Raw genomic sequence first — 20,360 nt, 5'->3', positions numbered from 1 at the left:
CCATGAGGATAGAGTATACATGTGGCGAGGTGGGGCACACAACACAGCCTGGTTAATCCCTTCAACACAAGGACGCGTATATTGCATCCTTGCGTGCCCCGTACCATATCTGAGGACGAGCATATTGTGTCCTGCCTCGCTTTAACCAATATACAAGTTATTTTATCCCTATATTTATGCTTACATCTCAAAGTTATCAATTAGTTTATGTTTGTTTATGTGCATTATTTAATTCTGCATGTTTTCATAAATAATACATGATGATTAGGTTGAGTTTATGGCTGAAAACTTGTTATATTCAATAGCGACATTTGAAATTTGGCGCGCACGGCGATCTCGGATACGGCGCGGGGTGCTGTTCTGGGCCACCCGTAGTGAGTTTCTTTATGTGCATCATTTAATTCTGCATGTTTTCATATATAATACATGATGATTGTGTTGAGTTTATGGCTGAAAACTTGTTATATTCAATAGCGACATTTGAAATTTGGCGTGCAAGGCGATCTCGGATACGGCGCGGGGCACTGTTTTGGCCCGGCCGTAGTGAAGGGGTTAAAATAAGATAAGGAAATGCTGCTTGTTTTGCACATACCTTCATGCCTCCCATGGCGGCAAACTGCTCTAGAATAGTAGGGCAGTCAAGTACCCGAGTGAAGAAGCAGAGAGCCGGCTCGGAGAGAGACGGGGGACTCCACCAGCCACCTGCAGGAAAAACAAACAAGGTATTTTATGCATCATCATTATAGAGAGATACAGGCAACCACTGCTTATTCACTCCCTCCCAAAAACCTCCTGCTTGTGTTCCTTGACATTCTTGATCTACGCAGGCTTTGTAGTGACCCAAACCAAGCTAGTCATCCCTCAAATAGTACGGTTTCCAATAGCTTGGTTTTGGTTTTATGTGGATTTTCGAAGATGATTTTTTAGGATTTTTAAATTTCCCGACAAGCAGGAAATTTAAAAATCCTAAAATATCTTCCACGACAATCCGCATAGAACCGGAACCGAGCTATTGAAAACTGTACTATTTGAGGGTCGACTGTATTTAATCTTCTATACACTCCATGATGGTAAGGTTAAAGTTAAGTAATGATGGATTTGTGCCTAATTTCAATATCTGTGGAGTTTTTTTACATAGTTTCTGAGCATTTAAAGTCATTTTTGTCACTGAGATATCTGAGTATACTGGAGGACTGACCCGGAGTGATGAAGGCGATGAGAGGTGTCAGGATGAGGTGCGGTGAGGTGGCCTTGCTGTTGAGGGTTAGCAGCAGCTGGTGGAGAGCCTCAGTGAGCGTCTCCCCAAGGCACAGCTTCTCCGTCACCTCCCCGCCCACGGCCCCCAGCAGCATGGACACGCTGCCACCCTCGCACGCCGCAGCAGACTTCAGAAGCAGCTGCATGGTCTCAGCGTTCTGCAGCACTGAGGAACAGAAAAAAATACATGTAGCGCTCTCTCTCTCTGTCTCTGTCTCCGTCTCTCTCTCTCTCCTTCAACGTAATATCAAGTAGAGTAGAAATGCAACGTTTTGGAGCCTTCTCATTACTGTCAAATCACTTAGGTTTAAGGACAGACCACCTAGTCTGGACCATGGGGTCTGTGTGGTCTGATTTTCCATGTATATCTATGTAAATCTCTCTCTCCACACAGCGCCCCGGCAAGTACCTGTGTCAGTGAGGCAGGGTGTGTTGTTGGGTGAGGCGTGGGAGCAGTTGAGGTGGTGAGGTGTTAGCCGGGCCTTGTGTTCGTCGGTCTGGCTGGACTCCGGGTGGTCAGATCGCTGCTGTTCCAACTTGCTGGAGTCGGTGAGGGAGCCAGACCCAGCACCCTCGTAGCCTTGGGGGCCGCTCGGTGTGCCTCGTGTCTACCGGGAAACAGGCACAGTGAGTCAACAAAAAAATACATACTCTATCTGATTATGAAAATGCTGAACTTCTTTAACCCGGTAGCAGCGATGGGCCAAATTTGTGGCTTTACCGTGTAGCAGCAACGGGACAAATTTGTGGCTTTACCGTGTAACATGTTTCTTAATGGTCCCTCTAAGCGAGAAAAATGAGAAAAAATCACCCCTCACACAAACCATTTCATAATACATAACAAAGCATTTTTGATCAGATTATGTATCATCTATTTTGGGGGGTTTATATCATGGCATAAATCTGGCCCGTCGCTGCTACACGGTAAAGCCACAAATTTGTCCCGTCGCTGCTACACGGTAAAGCCACAAATTTGGCCCGTCGCTGCTACACGGTAAAGCCACAAATTTGTCCCGTCGCTGCTACACGGTAAAGCCACAAATTTGTCCCGTCGCTGCTACACGGTAAAGCCACAAATTTGTCCCGTCGCTGCTACACGGTAAAGCCACAAATTTGTCCCGTCACTGCTACACGGTAAAGCCACAAATTTGTCCCGTCGCTGCTACGCGGTAAAGCCACAAATTTGTCCCATCGCTGCTACACGGTAAAGCCACAAATTTGTCCCGTCGCTGCTACACGGTAAAGCCACAAATTTGTCCCGTCGCTGCTACACGGTAAAGCCACAAATTTGTCCCATCGCTGCTACTGGGTTAAAAAATATATCAAATTAATCAGTAGACATTTAAAGATATGCCTTACCTGAGGGGAGGAGTGGATGGGTGTCTGAGCCAGCTTGCGGGACAGGTTGAGGAGGGAACAGAGCAGGGCCAGGCGGGAGGGAGCCGGGCCTTGCCGTCCATCCGGGCCCAACACTGAGGCAAAGAGTCCGCCCAGCATGGTGGAGCTGTGGCTGGTGGCTCCATAGGTGACCCCCTCGCTGGACATCAAGTGACTGTGTACCAGCACCACTAAGGGAAGAGGAGACAAAGTTTGGAAAGTTTGGTTTAGTCGGCGCAACATCTGTGGTCATATGCCGGAGAGAGACAGAAGGGGAAGGAATTATAGGAGAAGGGAACAGACCCCAGGAGACAGGACACAACCCCTGATTAATACCTGGTACCCATTCACTGCTGGGTGGACAGGGGCTACGTAGGGTATCGGAAAACCCGCCCAAATTTTTCCACTCCACCCGGGAATCGAACCCGGGCTCTCTCGGTTGTGAGCCGAGTGTGCTAACCACTGCACCACGAAGCCCCCTGAGAAGGCTGGAGCAAACTAACATCTGACAGAGCTGGAGGACATTGGGAAAGGTCTTTAGCTGGTGGTGGACTAGTAAGAGCTGATGATGACAATGATGACCGCTCAGTACCTGTGGAGTTTATGATGGCCAGAGGGGTGTGCATGCGTTCCAGGCCATCGTAGGACATGGCCAGGAGAGTTCCCAGCAGGCAGCACTGTGCATCAAGTGGTCCCATGGCCAGAGAGATGGCACCCTGAAGCTCCAGTAGGCGGGCCACCAGGGTGAGGAGAGCCTGCTTCAGGGTGGTTCCCGGGCCGCTGGCTGCACTGGCCACGTCACAGCGCACCCGGAGTCTCACCAGCAGGTCCTCCAGAAGGCCGGTGACCGTGCTGCCCACCTAAGGAATGGAAGCACTCATTAGTTCCCCGGCACGTGGTCTGAGTTGGTGTTTGGGAGCAGGGAGTAGAGGGCTTTTTTTCTATTATTGTTTTCTTTTTTGTGCCCTTGAGCTGCCTCCTTTGTTGTAAAATAAATAAATAAATAAATAAAAATAAAATGTCATTCCCCGAGAGTAAGACTGGGCCTTGCCTCCGCGCCTCCCTCCACCCCAGACTCACCACGTCGCTCCTCATGTCGGCCCCAGCGGTGCAGGACCCCGTCAGGAGCTTCTGCAGTGTTGGTACAAAGTTGGAATCTGTCACGATGTTGATGGCCAGTCCACTCTGTTGAGGGAGGAAATGTTTCTTTATTACGAGCTAACAAAAACAGGTTGGAAAGTTTGGTTTAGTCGGCGCAACATCTGTGGTCATGTGCTGGAGAGAGACAGAAGGGGAAGGAATTATAGGAGAAGGGAACAGTTGGAAAGTTTGGTTTAGTGGGCGCAACATCTGTGGTCATATGCCGGAGAGAGACAGAAGGGGAAGGAATTATAGGAGAAGGGAACAGTTGGAAAGTTTGGTTTAGTGGGCGCAACATCTGTGGTCATATGCCGGAGAGAGACAGAAGGGGAAGGAATTATAGGAGAAGGGAACAGTTGGAAAGTTTGGTTTAGTTGGCGCAACATCTGTGGTCATGTGCTGGAGAGAGACAGAAGGGGAAGGAATTATAGGAGAAGGGAACAGTTGGAAAGTTTGGTTTAGTGGGCGCAACATCTGTGGTCATATGCCGGAGAGAGACAGAAGGGGAAGGAATTATAGGAGAAGGGAACAGTTGGAAAGTTTGGTTTAGTGGGCGCAACATCTGTGGTCATATGCTGGAGAGAGACAGAAGGGAAGGAATTATAGGAGAAGGAACAGTTGGAAAGTTTGGTTTAGTGGCGCAACATCTGTGGTCATATGCTGGAGAGAGACAGAAGGGAAGGAATTATAGGAGAAGGAACAGTTGGAAAGTTTGGTTTAGTGGGCGCAACATCTGTGGTCATGTGCTGGAGAGAGACAGGAGGGAAGGAATTATAGGAGAAGGAACAGTTGGAAAGTTTGGTTTAGTCGGCAACATCTGTGGTCATATGCGGAGAGAGACAGAAGGAAGGAATTATAGGAGAAGGGAACAGTTGGAAAGTTTGGTTTAGTGGGCGCAACATCTGTGGTCATATGCCGGAGAGACAGAAGGGGAAGGAATTATAGGAGAAGGGAACAGTTGGAAAGTTTGGTTTAGTCGGCGCAACATCTGTGGTCATGTGCTGGAGAGAGACAGAAGGGGAAGGAATTATAGGAGAAGGGAACAGTTGGAAAGTTTGGTTTAGTCGGTGCAACATCTGTGGTCATATGCCGGAGAGAGACAGGAGGGGAAGGAATTATAGGAGAAGGGAACAGTTGGAAAGTTTGGTTTAGTCGGTGCAACATCTGTGGTCATATGCCGGAGAGAGACAGAAGAAGGGAACAGACCCCAGGAGACGGGACACAACCCCCAATTAATACCTGGTACCCATTCACTGCTGGGTGGACAGGGGTGTATGGTATCGGAAAAGCCACCCAAATTTTTCCACTCCGCCCGGGAATCGAACCCAGGCTCTCTCGCTTGTGAGCCGAGCATGCTAACCACTGCACCACGGAGCCCCCATGTAGGCCAGAAAACACTACTTCAGTACGGCTCATAAACAACCGTGCTTGGCTGCGTAACACTCACCATGTCGATGTTGTCATACTGGTCAGCTGCTGTGGAGGGTGCAGGGGGGGCCGGGTCATGAGGCGTGTGGTTGCAACATAATGTGAGGGTCTGCAGCACTAGGCACCAGCACCTCATGCTCACACTACCACTTCTGTAACATCAAAATCATGTTATAATTACTGTTTCTGTATGACAACTGCTATGCTCCCCTTGACTGTGGATTTCCTACAAGAAGACATCACACCAGCAGGACAGAGCTATCACCAGGCTGCCCAAAGACCCACCTGACCACTGCCGCGAGGAGGGCCGACACAGCGCGGGGCGTGAGGGGGAGTGTCGGGGCCAGGGACGGTGTGTACTTGCCCCCAGCCAGCTCTAGGTTAATGCTCAGCCACAGCCCAAGGACAGACTCAACGTGGCTTCCGTCAAACTGTGGGACAACAAGGAGGATATGGTACACTGCAGCTTGTCTTGAAAAGTTGGGGTTCGAGGAGGTTAAGGAAGGTTGGGGAAGGTTTGGTTTGGTTTGGGAAAGAAAGGGAAGGGAAGGGAAGGGAAGGGAAAGGAAGGAAGGGGAGGTTAAGGAAGGTTGGGGAAGGTTTGGTTTGGTTTGGGAAGGAAAGGGAAGGGAAGGGAAGGGAAGGGAAAGGAAGGAAGGGGAGGTTAAGGAAGGTTGGGGAAGGTTTGGTTTGGTTTGGGAAAGAAAGGGAAGGGAAGGGAAGGGAAAGGAAGGAAGGGGAGGTTAAGGAAGGTTGGGGAAGGTTTGGTTTGGTTTGACAAAGAAAGGGAAGGGGAGGGAAGGGAAGGGAAGGGAAGGGAAGGAAAGGAGGAGAAAAAAAAGGAAAGTTGGAAAGTTTGGTTTAGTCGGTGCAACATCTGTGGTCATATGCCGGAGAGAGACAGAAGGGAAAGGAATTATAGGAGAAGGGAACAGACCCCAGGAGACGGGACACAACCCCCGATTAATACCTGGTACCCATTCACTGCTGGGTGGACAGGGGCTACGTAGGGTATCGGAAAACCCACCCAAATTTTTCCACTCCGCCCGGGAATCGAACCCGGGCTCTCTCGGTTGTGAGCTGAGTGTGCTAACCACTGCACCACGAAGCCCCCGCCACTAGGATGGAGCACAGCAGCTGGAGTGATGGGCCTTACCTCCGTGGACAGGTGGAGGAGGATTTTCTGGAAGACATCTGTGAGGAGGTGGACGCTGCCTGCCAGGTCGCCGGGCCCACATACCTCACTGTCCCCCCAGGCACTGCCACCCACCTGCAGGACACAGAAAGGTGAGCAAGCTACACAAAGGCAAAAGTCATTAGCTAACTATAACAAAAAATAAAAAAGGAAGGGAAGGGAAGGGAAGGAGAAAAAGAATAAAGCTGGAAAGTTTGGTTTAGTGGGCGCAACATCTGTGGTCATATGCCGGAGAGCGACAGAAGGGGAAGGAATTATAGGAGAAGGGAACAGTTGGAAAGTTTGGTTTAGTCGGCGCAACATCTGTGGTCATATGCCGGAGAGAGACAGAAGGGGAAGGAATTATAGGAGAAGGGAACAGTTGGAAAGTTTGGTTTAGTCGGCGCAACATCTGTGGTCATATGCCAGAGAGCGACAGAAGGGGAAGGAATTATAGGAGAAGGGAACAGTTGGAAAGTTTGGTTTAGTCGGCGCAACATCTGTGGTCATATGCCGGAGAGAGACAGAAGGGGAAGGAATTACAGGGCAGCTCCAGAGTCCCCCCACTATGCAGGATGGGTGAGGTGTAGTTTCAGGGTTACAGGTAGAGGCTTGATCCTCGTTTTCCTTCGTTACGGGCATATGCTCCAGTGCCCTGTCTCCTTACTGCCCCCACACCTCACAACCATCTATCATCCTGGTCCTTATAGCCATCCAGTCTACTCTTAAAACAAGCTATCGTCCCTGCACTAACTATGTGATTGCTGAGTCTATTCCATTCCCCCGCCGCCCTATTACCAAACCAATGCTTGCCTGTATCTCTCCTAAATCTATACTTTTCTAATTTAAATCCAAACTTTCCAACTGTTCCCTTCTCCTATAATTCCTTCCCCTTCTGTCTCTCTCCGGCACATGACCACAGATGTTGCGCCGACTAAACCAAACTTTCCAAACTTTGTCTCCTCTTCCCTTAGTGGTGCTGGTACACAGTCACTTGATGTCACTTGATCAGACCTATTCCTCAACCCAGCACGCCATAGCCTTGACAGAGTTGACAAGCATATGAAACGTAAATATGTAAGAACCGTAAGTCTTGGGAACCTTGAGTGGGGCGGTGACAGCCAGCGAGAGACGAGAGGTGTGCACAGCTGCCATCATATGCAGTCTAAGTTCGGAGAGGAGAGACACGCCAGCCTCCAGCCTTGCATCCACAGCTGTTGAGTGGTCCAGGCCGGGGTGGGGGGAGCAGGCCAAGGGCGCACCAGCCAGCTCCCCAGACATGGCAGCCCGGGAGTCCTTGCCACAGCGAGCAGCTTGGTGGTTGGGGATCAGTTGGGAAGCCGACAGGTATGGGGGTGGGAAGCTGCTGTAAGGGGGAAAGTGAGGAGATTAGTTCATACTATTACTAAGGATAGGGTAGGCGGTGGCTGAGTGGTAGCGTGCTGGGCCCACATTCACCGTGTGATGGACGACGCGGGTTCGAATCCCCACGCTACCACCTGGGATTTTTCAGTCACCGCCGAGTGGCTTAAAACTACCCACATGCTGTCCTGAAGACCACCCATCAACCCGGACTCTAGCGGAAACCGTCCAAGTGAATCAAGGAGTTCCTGGGGGCAGCATGAGCCAGGAGAAGATGGCGCCACTATAAACACTTGCCTGCGCCATGACGGGCTGGGGCCAACTACCATCCAGGCCCCTCAAGCTAGCCTACCGGAGCTATAGGCATAGACGTAAAAAAACTCATTTGTGAACAGGAAGATGAAGGAAAAAGCATTCATTGGTGTGTCTAGACGGGTGTACACATAGCAAGATTGTACACTCACACCCACACACTCATGCGTTATCAATGGTGGCTGGTCTGTCTGTGTGGCGGCAGTGACGATCCAAGATATTTTGCTGGACTGGCGGCGAAGAGGAGCGCTCACCTCTAAGTCAGGATGCCAAGACTGTGCTGCGTTTCCTGTACACCACAATTAGGTACATGGGAACACACACACACACACACACACACACACACACACACACATAGTTTAAGTGTAACAGAATGTATAGATAGACACTCACTTCGACATGGCAAGCTCTATGGAGGTGAAGGTGTTGGTGGTGGAGGTGGTAGTGAAGGGGGGCGCCATGTCTGCGAGGTACTCCCCAATCATATCCTCACTCTCGGAGCTGTCATCAAGGTCCAGAAAGGCGTATTTCCCTGCAAACAGAGGAGCTGTACACAACACATCAGCCACAGCAGCCACACAGCACACCTTCCCCGCCCAGTGCTGGAGTGTGGCTTCTGCTCTGACACACCATCCCTTCTAGCAAAATTCCTTGACAATAGGTAACAGATTTTTATTTTTATTTTTTATTTCTACTTAATATTCTTGCATGCGAAGAGACAACTGGTAAGCCTGTCAAATGTGTAGGCCTTGAAAATAGATCGCCTTTATGTGGTTTGAGTTTTTAAGATTCTATAAACCCACAAAAAGAAAGTTCAAGGTATCTCACAAGATCTTTAAAAATGTTCTTCTGAAAATTTAAAAAAAGTAGATCATCGCCTGAACTTTCTCTGTAAATATAAACACACACACACACACACACACACACACACACACATATTCAGTTGTCCCTCAAATAGTGCGGCTTTCAATAATACGGTTTTGGTTTTATGTGGATTTTCTAAGACGATTTTTTTAGGATTTTTAAATTTCCCGACACGCAGGAAATTTTAAAATCCAAAAAGATCGTTTATGACAATCCGTATAAAACCAAACTATCGGAAACTGTACTATTTGAGGGACAACTGAATATATATCCTTATGTCGGAAAAAATATAGAGTTCCCTGAGTGTGTTTGCTCACCTGGGAGTCCATCTTCGTCCAGGGTGTAGTGTGTGGTGGCCATGCTGACCACTGGGGGGCTCAAGGGCGTGGCCGACTGGTCCGCCTGACAGTTCTGGGTGGTCACACACGGCCCTACAGCTCCACCGGCTTCCTCCTGAGGGGAAGCCGTGGCCGTCCCTTCGTCCGTGGAGCCGTTCACTGCTCCGTTGGATATGGCCGAGGGTAGCCCCGCCTGGCCTACCCCAGAGGCGGCGGTGGAGGCTGAGCTGCGGGCGGCGTCCAGCACCAGTTCAAAGTTGTCAACGTCCTCCTGGTGGTGGTCGGCGGTGACGGCCACCACGGCGCCGCACACTCGCTCTCCTGCAACACAAAGAGATCATTGGTAACTTGCAGGTAAGCTTATTCAATTACTTACTGCGAATAGAATTTTGTAATTATATAAAATGCCATGTTTTCAGTTTTATAGTGTAGTTATTGTGTAGTTACAGTGTAGTTATTGTGTAATAGTGTAGTTTCTGCTCCTAAAAGAATCCAAAGAGGTGGCCGAAAGAGAGGTCAGTTTCGGAAGGAGAGGTGACCTGATACCCTGAGTGCATGACAGGTCAGAGGTGTCCACGTTCCTGCCCTCCACAACAGTGACTGACCCCCCCCTTAACCCCTTCAACACGAGGATGCGCACACTGTGTCCTGCCTCGCTTTAGACAATATACGAGTTATTTTATCTCTATATTTATGCTTATATCTCAAAATCATCAATTCATTTATGTTTGTTTATGTGCATCATTTAGTTCTGCATGTTTTCATATATAATACATGATGATTGTGTTGAGTTTATGGCTGAAAACTTGTTACATTCAATAGCGACATTTGAAATTTGGTGTGGGCGGCGATCCCGGATACGGCACGGGGCACTGTTTTGGCCCAGCCGTAGTGAGTTTCTTTATGTGCACCATTTAATCCTGCATGTTTTCATATATAATAAATGATGATTGTGTTGAGTTTATGGCTGAAAACTTGTTACATTCAATAGCGACATTTGGCACGCACGGCGATCTCGGATACGGCGCGGGGCACTGTTTTGGCCCGGCCGTAGTGAGTTTCTTTATGTGCATCATTTAATTCTGCATGTTTTCATATATAATACATGATGATTATGTTGAGTTTATGGCTGAAAACTTGTTATATTCAATAGCGACATTTGGCACGCACGGCAATCTCGGATACGGCGCTGTTTTGTCCCGGCCGTAGTGAAGGGATTTAAGGACCCAGCCTCGAGACATGGAAATGATGACCCACAAGATTAGACTACCACTGTTCAGCATGACCCACCTTCAAGTACATCCTGGAGAAGGCAGGTGAGTGCATGGAGGGCCCAGGGAGCCCCCCAGGTGGTGTCCAGGGTGAGAGCGTGGCGCAGCAGGGCCCCAAGCTGGTTGCTGCTGACTATCTCCCCCAGGGACGGGCTCGGCTTGACGACACTCACCAAGCCCCCAATGACCTGCAACAAAGGATCGCACAGTTACCAAAGAACATGAGGAGAGTGACAGGTTCTAGAGACATTTCCGTTCTTGACCAAGATGCTCAACAAACATGTAACTCACAGAGACAAACTTATGACTTGTGAGAAAAATGTGTTCAGTGTATTAGAAGTGACTTATAAATGAAAAGTTGGAAAGTTTGGTTTAGTTGGCGCAACATCTGTGGTCATATGCCGGAGAGAGACAGAAGGGGAAGGAATTATAGGAGAAGGGAACAGTTGGAAAATTTGGTTTCGTGGGCGCAACATCTGTGGTCATATGCTGGAGAGAGACAGAAGGGGAAGGAGTTATAGGAGAAGGGAACAGTTGGAAAGTTTGGTTTAGTCGGCGCAACATCTGTGGTCATATGCTGGAGAGAGACAGAAGGGGAAGGAGTTATAGGAGAAGGGAACAGTTGGAAAGTTTGGTTTAGTCGGCGCAACATCTGTGGTCATATGCCGGAGAGAGACAGAAGGGGAATGAATTATAGGAGACGGGAACAGACCCAGGAGACGGGACACAACCCCTGATTAATACCTGGTACCCATTCACTGCTGGGTGGACAGGGGCTACGTAGGGTATCGGAAAAGCCGCCCAAATTTTTCCACTCCGCCCGGGAATCGAACCCGGGCTCTCTCGGTTGTGAGCCGAGTGTGCTAACCACTGCACCACGAAGCCCCCATTATGAACAAAATCAGCCAACATTTACCAACTTGGGGAAGATGGACGGGGAAATTTTGCTCTCTGGGATATTTTCTAATATTTTTACCTGGCTGCTGCTGCTGCTGCATAATTAGTGAGAATGCCAGGGAGGCCAGGTGTAGGATTTTGTGGACGTACCTTACAAGTTAGGAGGAATGAATCTACACAGCACGGTGAGCTTGAGTTCATGAGGAGCTTGACCAGGCCGTGAGCCACTGAGAGGGCTGTGGTGCGGTCCAGCGTGAAGAAGGTTTCGCCGGACGTTTCTGGGTCGTCCTTGCGAGCGCCGGCGCCCCCAGACGAGGTGGATGCATTGCGCGAGTACCGTCTCACTATGGAGCGGCGAATGGTGTCCAGCTTGTGGTAAATCTCACCGCTGAGAGCTCCCAGTACCTGCTGCAGAGAGGGAAGTTAGTGAGTGCACGACTCCACTCACAGGAGTAACTCTTGACACACTCACAAAACACAAACACAGTCATTACCCCGGAGCCCACTTCTCCCAGGGACTTGGTGGCCGTCTCCAGGTTGACTAGTTGCTGCTTCTGGTTGTGAACCAGCCTCTTCCGCAGCCTTTCCCGGGGTGCTCGCGGGGCACTGCGCCCCGTCTCACTGCCCCGACGCTGCAGGCAGCTCTCGGCGGCCAGCCAGGCCCACCGGCCGGCCCCTCCTGTGCAGCACAAAACAAGGTTACTGTACCCTCCAAACCTTCCCTTGCCAGGGGAGTGACAGAGGAGGTGTGTTACAACTTGTATGGCAGTCAAGGTTAATTTGTTAGTTTTTTGTTCATAGAATACTATTTCTTAAGCCTTGTTTCAATGTGTGTGAGGGCCAAGACTTACCATTTTCTTTGGTCTTTTCGGTCTCTGTCTTGCGCGCTGGCGTGAGGGCGTCCAGACAGAGGGACAGGTACAGCAGCAGCCAGGACACCAGGTGAGTGTCCACGTGTGGCCCGCCGCTGGTCCAGGCGAGCCAGGCCGGGTCTGGCGCTGGAGGCGTGGAGCCGTGGAGCTGGGCCGACAGCACCCGCAGGATGGCATCGATCACCTGGCCCCCTCGGCCGCTGCCCACGCTCTTTTGGCCGAGGAATGTCAGTATAGCAAACACCCTGCAGGAAGAAAGTTGGAAAGTTTGGTTTAGTCGGCGCAACATCTGTGGTCATGTGCCGGAGAGACAGAAGGGGAAGGAATTATAGGAGAAGGGAACAGACCCCAGGAGACGGGACACAACCCCTGATTAATACCTGGTACCCATTCACTGCTGGGTGGACAGGGGCTACGTAGGGTATCGGAAAAGCTGCCCAAATTTTTCCACTCCGCCCGGGAATCGAACCCAGGCTCTCTCGGTTGTGAGCCATAATCAAAACAGCTTGTGCCAATCAGTGACAACAGTTCTCCTCACCTGGTGGCCGGGAAGTGGAGTGTGTTGGTCGCGGTGAAGAGTGTGACCATCGTGGAGGCCAGGAAGTCTCCCCACCAGGGCTGACCGGCACAGAGGCGGGCCAGCAGCGACGCCACCCCCACCTGGGCTGCCTTGGGGCCCCGTACACACACCTGCTCCACAAGCACCCTGGCCTGCTCTGGTCCACACCACTCCATCAGGTTGTGGGGCACCTGTGGGAAGGCACACCTGCTGTCTAGTGACTACACTCGGGTAAGGCAAAGCTTTTGAAAGTTTGGTTTAGTCGGCGCAACATCTGTGGTCATATGCCGGAGAGAGACAGAAGGGGAAGGAATTATAGGAGAAGGGAACAGACCCCAGGAGACGGGACACAACCCCCGATTAATACCTGGTACCCATTCACTGCTGGGTGGACAGGGGCTACGTAGGGTATCGGAAAAGCCGCCCAAATTTTTCCACTCCGCCCAGGAATCGAACCCGGGCTCTCTTGGTTGTGAGCCGAGTGTGCTAACCACTGCACCACGAAGCCCCCCCAAAGGTTTTCAACAATTTTTGTGAGGCCAAGTTTAAGGGGTCAACTTTACTTGGACACCAGCTTTCAAGGAGCTTAACCCAGTAGCAGCAGGGATCATGTTTCTTAATGGTCCCTCCAAGCGAGAAAAATGAGAAAAAATCACCCCTCACACAAACCATTTCATAATATATATCAAAGCATTTGGGATCAGATTATGTATCATCTATTTTGGGGGTTTATATCATGGCACAAATTTGGCCCGTCGCTGCTACATGGTAAAGCCACAAATTTGGCCCGTCACTGCTACACGGTAAAGCCACAAATTTGGCCCGTCACTGCAACACGGTAAAGCCACAAATTTGGCCCGTCACTGCTACACGGTAAAGCCACAAATTTGACCCATCGCTGCTACCAGGTTAAATACTCTCTAGTGAACAGTCTTACCTTACCAGCAAGGGCCTCAGTTAACTTAATACAGATAATTGAGTTTGCTATAGTTTATGTACCAAAAATAAACACGCTGATATGATTAACGTGCATGTACTCTACTCACAGCCATGCCAGGAATGGGAAGGGACAAGGTGAGGAGGCAGTCGAGGAGGTACTGCATGAGTGTGGCGAGCTTGTCCGAGGAGGCTGCGGTGGCTGACGGCTGACTCTTGGAGGAGGACGCAGCGTAAGGTCCCACCCCCCCGGCCTCTCCTGCACCGCCGCTGACAGACTGCAGGCGTCTCATCACGGACACAACCAGGTTAAGGTGTTGTTGCTCCACCATGCACTCCTGTGGACACCAGAGCATAGTGAGACACACGGGTACGGAGACAGAGGAGGAAAGTTTGGTTTAGTCGGCGCAACATCTGTGGTCATATGCTGGAGAGAGACAGAAGGGGAAGGAATTATAGGAGAAGGGAACAGTTGGAAAGTTTGGTTTAGTCGGCGCAACATCTGTGGTCATATGCTGGAGAGAGACAGAAGTGGAAGGAATTATAGGAGAAGGGAACAGTTGGAAAGTTTGGTTTAGTGGGCGCAACATCTGTGGTCATATGCTGGAGAGAGACAGAAGGGGAAGGAATTATAGGAGAAGGGAACAGTTGGAAAGTTTGGTTTAGTGGGCGCAACATCTGTGGTCATATGCTGGAGAGAGACAGAAGGGGAAGGAATTATAGGAGAAGGGAACAGTTGGAAAGTTTGGTTTAGTCAGCGCAACATCTGTGGTCATATGCCAGAGAGAGACAGAAGGGGAAGGAATTATAGGAGAAGGGAACAGTTGGAAAGTTTGGTTTAGTCGGCGCAACATCTGTGGTCATATGCCGGAGAGAGACAGAAGGGGAAGGAATTATAGGAGAAGTGAACAGTTGGAAAGTTTGGTTTAGTGGGCAACATCTGTGGTCATATGCGGAGAGAGACAGAAGGGAAGGAATTACAGGAGAAGGGAACAGTTGGAAAGTTTGGTTTAGTCGGCGCAACATCTGTGGTCATATGCCAGAGAGAGACAGAAGGGGAAGGAACTATAGGAGAAGGGAACAGTTGGAAAGTTTGGTTTAGTCGGCGCAACATCTGTGGTCATATGCCGGAGAGAGACAGAAGGGGAAGGAATTATAGGAGAAGAGTACAGATCCCAGGAGACGGGACACAACCCCCGATTAATACCTGGTACCCATTCACTGCTGGGTAAGCATGGGTGATCTCCCTACAATACCTGATAAGCGTGGGTGATCTTCCTCTCCAGGTCTGCGTCGCGGGAGCCGTGGGGAAGTTCTGCCAAGCCAAAGGAGGTATGGGGTGCAGACGGGGTGGTCGGGCTCATGAGGAGAGGGTGCAGCAAGGCTCGGAGTTTACTGCACGCCAGGCTGTATCGGCACCCTATATCCTCAACCACGCTCGCCAGCACTGTCAGCTGAGTCTGTCAACACAACCACAAGATGATATAGACCTGTACCCTCAGACACTTCGGGATCTCGTAACAACTATTTTCCAAGGCCATAGAGGAAGAAGTTGGAAAGTTTGGTTTAGTCGGCGCAACATCTGTGGTTATATGCCGGAGAGAGACAGAAGGGGAAGGAATTATAGGAAAGCTGGAAAGTTTTGTTTAGTCGGCGCAACATCTGTGGTCATATGCCGGAGAGAGACAGAAGGGGAAGGAATTATAGGAGAAGGGAACAGTTGGAAAGTTTGGTTTAGTGGGCGCAACATCTGTGGTCATATGCCGGAGACAGACAGAAGGGGAAGGAATTATAGGAGAAGGGAGCAGACCCCAGGAGACGGGACACAACCCCCGATTAATACCTGGTACACTGCTGGGTGGACAGGGGCTACGTAGGGTATCGGAAAAGCCACCACTCCGCCCGGGAATCGAACCCTGGCTATAAAACTACCCCTGGCGATACCCACAACCTCTAGAGCAGTCTTGTCAAATATGGGACCTCTTTAAACTCCTCTTAGAAAATACCCCCAACCTCTAGTCTTGCCAAATATAGGACAATGTATAATCAAGTTGGTTTAAGTTCCTGTCAGAATTATCTGCAGACACACTCACAGAAAAAGTTATAAAGAAAAGCTTGGCATGGGTAACTTAATTTGACCCACACAGCAAACAGGATAAAGAAAAGCTTGGCATGGGTAACTTAATTTGACCCACACAGCAAACAGGATAAAGAAAAGCTTGGCATGGGTAAGTTAATTTGACCCACACAGCAAACAGGATAAAGAAAAGCCTGGCATGGGTAATTTAACTTGACCCACACAGCAAAAAGGATAAAGAAAATCCTGGCATGGGTAACTTAACTTGACCCACACAGCAAACAGGATAAAGAAAAGCCTGGCATGGGTAAGTTAACTTGTCCCACACAGCAAACAGGATAAAGAAAAGCCTGACATGGGTAACTTAATTTGACCCACACAGCAAACAGGATAAAGAAAAGCCTGGCATGGGTAACTTAACTTGACCCACACAGCAAACAGGATAAAGAAAAGCCTGGCATGGGTAAGTTAACTTGACCCACACAGCAAACAGGATAAAGAAAAGCTTGGCATGGGTAAGTTAACTTGACCCACACAGCAAACAGGATAAAGAAAAGCTTGGCATGGGTAACTTAACAGCCCACACAGCAAACAGGATAAAGAAAAGCTTGGCATGGGTAAGTTAACTTGACCCACACAGCAAACAGGATAAAGAAAAGCTTGGCATGGGTAAGTTAACTTGACCCACACAGCAAACAGGATAAAGAAAAGCCTGGCATGGGTAACTTAATTTGACCCACACAGCAAACAGGATGCAGAAAAGCCTAACATAGATACCTTGACCCACACAGCAGAACAAGAGCCCAAAAGAGACATCAATTTAGGGTGGAGAGATGTCTTGATAACCTCCTTCTGACAGAGTTCAAGAAGAAGGAAACACAGATGAAGGAAGGCTGTATCTCATATCTCTATTTCCAAGTTACTGATAGATTACCTGAGCTGAGAGTTTGTTGACCACCAGCGGCTGGACCTCCCCGGGCTGTAGCTGCCAGGGTAAGATGAGGGTGTGCCCGTAGAAGGCGCCCACGGGGATGCGACACTGGGAGGATGTGTTCATGCCGTATCTCCCCAGCGTGGTGACCTGTCGGATGGAACGAAGGGAAGATACACTAGTCTGTATCAAGGCTGCGGAGTCACGGTGTGTGTGTGTGTGTGTGTGTGTTTACCTAGTTGTAGTTAAGGGTCGCCAATGTTCCGCACACTACCAATGTATGTGAAATTTTAAAAGATATCAATGTCCTTGGCACACGCTTGAACAGACTGCAATGCTTCATCTAGTAAGAGTTTCATATGCATGTGGAAAAAATCTGAGCTTGGTTTAGTCAGCGCAACATCTGTGGTCATATGCCGGAGAGACACAGAAGGGGAAGGAATTATAGGAGAAGGGAACAGTTGGAAAGTTTGGTTTAGTGGGCGCAACATCTGTGGTCATATGCCGGAGAGAAACAGAAGGGGAAGGAATTATAGGAGAAGGGAACAGTTGGAAAGTTTGGTTTAGTGGGCGCAACATCTGTGGTCATGTGCGGAGAGAGACAGAAGGGAAGGAATTATAGGAGAAGCGAACCGTTGGAAAGTTTGGTTTAGTGGGCGCAACATCTGTGGTCATATGCCGGAGAGAGACAGAAGGGGAAGGAATTATAGGAGAAGGGAACAGTTGGAAAGTTTGGTTTAGTCGGCGCAACATCTGTGGTCATATGCCGGAGAGAGACAGAAGGGGAAGGAATTATAGGAGAAGGGAACAGTTGGAAAGTTTGGTTTAGTGGGCGCAACATCTGTGGTCATATGCCGGAGAGACACAGAAGGGGAAGGAATTATAGGAGAAGGGAACAGTTGGAAAGTTTGGTTTAGTGGGCGCAACATCTGTGGTCATATGCCGGAGAGAGACAGAAGGGGAAGGACTTATAGGAGAAGGGAACAGACCCCAGGAGACGGGACACAACCCCCGATTAATACCTGGTACACTGCTGGGTGGACGGGCGTAGGGTATCGGAAAACCCGCCCAAATATTTCCACTCCACCCGGATACACGAATGAGTTAAACCACACATTAACACACACGCATATACGCACTCACAGAAAAAAAATATATACAAAATTACCAAAATAAATGAAGAAATCGGAAATAAATTAAATATAAAAGAGTGAAAATTAAGGAGCTCTTACACTAGGCAAATTTTCCGTGGACCTTCCGTCGAGCCACAATTTCCGCTACTGTGGTTCTCATTTGTTTCCTGTTATTGCTGCTGATGATGATGAGTAATACTGTCTTCCTTCAGTGAAATCTACCGTAGCTTTGGAAGATCGTGGACGCGTCAGACCGCCACGGAAATTTGAGAACCATGCCAGCGGAAATCGTGGTTTGACTGAAGATCCACGGAAAATTTGCCCAGTGTGATAGACCTTTTACATACCTTGAGGTAGCGGCAGAGGGGCGGGGGTTGAAGGTCAGCCAGTATGAGTGGCCGCATGCCGATGTCCGAGGCCACAACCAGTCTCTCGCCGTCCAAGTCTTCGCCAGTCATCCAAATATCTATGCTGAGGGACACCAGGTCGCCACACGCCGGGATGACCACATCTACGGGAGAAATGTAAAAAAAGTTTGGTTTAGTCGGTGCAGTGGTCATATGCCGGAGAGAGACAGAAGGGGAAGGAATTATAGGAGAAGGGAACAGTTGGAAATTTTGGTTTAGTGGGCGCAACATCTGTGGTCATATGCCGGAGAGACAGAAGGGGAAGGAATTATAGGAGAAGGGAACAGTTGGAAAGTTTGGTTTAGTCAGCGCAACATCTGTGGTCATATGCCGGAGAGAGACAGAAGGGGAAGGAATTATAGGAGAAGGGAACAGTTGGAAAGTTTGGTTTAGTGGGCGCAACATCTGTGGTCATATGCCGGAGAGAGACAGAAGGGGAAGGAATTATAGGAGAAGGGAACAGTTGGAAAGTTTGGTTTAGTCAGCGCAACATCTGTGGTCATATGCCGGAGAGAGACAGAAGGGCAAGGAATTATAGGAGAAGGGAACAGTTGGAAAGTTTGGTTTAGTCGGCGCAACATCTGTGGTCATATGACGGAGGAGAGAGACAGAAGGGAAGGAATTATAGGAGAAGGAACAGTTGGAAAGTTTGGTTTAGTGGGCGCAACATCTGTGGTCATATGCCGGAGAGAGACAGAAGGGGAAGGAATTATAGGAGAAGGGAACAGACCCCAGGAGATGGGACACAACCCTCGATTAATACCTGGTACCCATTCACTGCTGGGTGGACAGGGCCTATGTAGGGTATCGGAAAAGCCGCCCAAATTTTTCCACTCCGCCCGGGAATCGAACCCGGGCTCTCTCGGTTGTGAGGTGAGTGTGCTAACCACTGCACCACGGAGCCCCCAAGAAATATCAATGAGAGGAGAGTACAGAGCCTCCCTTTATACAGGATCATAAATTATGGCTTTTAAGACCAAAGGAATGCAAGAAATATAACCTGTTTCTTGCCTTACATGTTTTGTTCATATTTACACGAGCCAACTTGCTTGACTCGCTATGTATTCTTAACCAGTAAAACTTTTTAACCCGGTAGCAGCGACGCGCGTGAATCAAGAGTTGCCTGAACCAACCAAGGAGATGTACCAAGACAGCCACTCACCGGTAAGGAGCACAGGGGACCCGAAATCAAGCACAACGAATCGGCGTGCTCCAGAATGCATCCTCTCAATCACAAGCATCTGCTGCGGAGGGAGGGAGAGGAGCTGCTGCCAGGGTGCCCCGAGAGTGCCCTGGAGTGCCGGGCCTTTCTTCCCTCCCACGCTCGGTCCATCTCTGATCTGTGGGTGGCCGGCGGAGGGGGTGGACGCCTTGCTCTCCAGCGAACTCGCATCCTCCTCGCTCTTCCGCTTGGCGTACAGACCCACTCCGCCCTGTTTACTGGCCTCCGCTTCCTTCTTCTCGCCGTAGAGCAAGGCCAGATCCAGCGGGGGATTGGTCTCGGCTAGAATCATGGCCTCGATACTCTCATGGTCTGGGGTGGCTTCCGAGGAGCTGCTGGAGGATGAGATGGTGCTGACCTCCTCCTTGAGTTCCCCGTCCTTGATCGGTCCGTCCAGCGGCAGGAGTGCGGGGGAGCCGGAGTTCTCGGCCGCCACGACCTTCGCCAGGGTCTGTGTGCGCTGCTTAGCCTGTAGGGAGAACAGAGGAAAGTTTTGTTGTTATTACGGTTGTCCCACAAATAGTATGGTTTTGAAGAGTTCGATTTCGTTTTTATATTGATTGTCATATAAGATCTTTTAGGATTTTAACCCGGTAGCAGTGACGGGCCAAATTTGTGGCTTTACCGTGTAGCAGCGGCAGGCCAAATTTGTGGCTTTACCGTGTAGCAGCGACGGGCCAAATTTGTGGCTTTACCGTGTAGCAGCGATGGGCCAAATTTGTGGCTTTACCGTGTAGCAGCAACGGGCCAAATTTGTGCCATGATATAAACCCCCCAAAACAGATGATACATAAACCAATCAC

The 20,360-nt window shown here is 49.7% G+C and overlaps 2 protein-coding genes across 3 annotated transcripts in view; both read right to left on the bottom strand.

The window, feature by feature from the left end:
- Window positions 1-20,360, bottom strand: part of LOC126986789 (baculoviral IAP repeat-containing protein 6-like) — a 99,516-nt gene that overhangs the window by 35,444 nt on the left and 43,712 nt on the right. Inside the window, exons 24-45 of the mRNA XM_050843163.1 lie at window positions 19,498-20,026; window positions 18,276-18,439; window positions 16,799-16,945; window positions 15,044-15,247; window positions 13,898-14,125; window positions 12,831-13,042; window positions 12,272-12,537; window positions 11,915-12,099; window positions 11,571-11,828; window positions 10,543-10,711; window positions 9,232-9,573; window positions 8,444-8,582; window positions 7,478-7,742; window positions 6,359-6,472; window positions 5,488-5,633; window positions 5,222-5,354; window positions 3,715-3,819; window positions 3,227-3,494; window positions 2,617-2,825; window positions 1,667-1,865; window positions 1,199-1,423; window positions 593-702 (exon numbers count right to left, since the gene is read on the bottom strand). Coding sequence (XP_050699120.1) covers window positions 593-702; window positions 1,199-1,423; window positions 1,667-1,865; window positions 2,617-2,825; window positions 3,227-3,494; window positions 3,715-3,819; window positions 5,222-5,354; window positions 5,488-5,633; window positions 6,359-6,472; window positions 7,478-7,742; window positions 8,444-8,582; window positions 9,232-9,573; window positions 10,543-10,711; window positions 11,571-11,828; window positions 11,915-12,099; window positions 12,272-12,537; window positions 12,831-13,042; window positions 13,898-14,125; window positions 15,044-15,247; window positions 16,799-16,945; window positions 18,276-18,439; window positions 19,498-20,026 — 4,617 coding nt within the window. The remainder of the gene's footprint in view (window positions 1-592; window positions 703-1,198; window positions 1,424-1,666; window positions 1,866-2,616; window positions 2,826-3,226; window positions 3,495-3,714; window positions 3,820-5,221; window positions 5,355-5,487; window positions 5,634-6,358; window positions 6,473-7,477; window positions 7,743-8,443; window positions 8,583-9,231; window positions 9,574-10,542; window positions 10,712-11,570; window positions 11,829-11,914; window positions 12,100-12,271; window positions 12,538-12,830; window positions 13,043-13,897; window positions 14,126-15,043; window positions 15,248-16,798; window positions 16,946-18,275; window positions 18,440-19,497; window positions 20,027-20,360) is intronic.
- LOC126987284 (uncharacterized) overlaps window positions 13,062-20,360 on the bottom strand; it is a 116,640-nt gene continuing 109,341 nt past the window's right edge. The window contains exon 3 of one of the 2 annotated variants that reach the window (XM_050844163.1): window positions 13,062-13,218. The gene's annotated coding sequence lies outside the window, so the exon portion shown is untranslated. Of the gene's footprint in view, window positions 13,219-17,409; window positions 17,818-20,360 lie in introns of those variants that run through there. The other variant, XM_050844158.1, reaches the window with a different exon arrangement.

This window comes from Eriocheir sinensis, chromosome 6 (genome assembly GCF_024679095.1).
Source record: "Eriocheir sinensis breed Jianghai 21 chromosome 6, ASM2467909v1, whole genome shotgun sequence".
In the NCBI taxonomy this organism is placed as follows: Eukaryota; Metazoa; Arthropoda; class Malacostraca; order Decapoda; family Varunidae; genus Eriocheir; species Eriocheir sinensis.
This window is presented reverse-complemented; position numbering and strand designations above follow the sequence as displayed.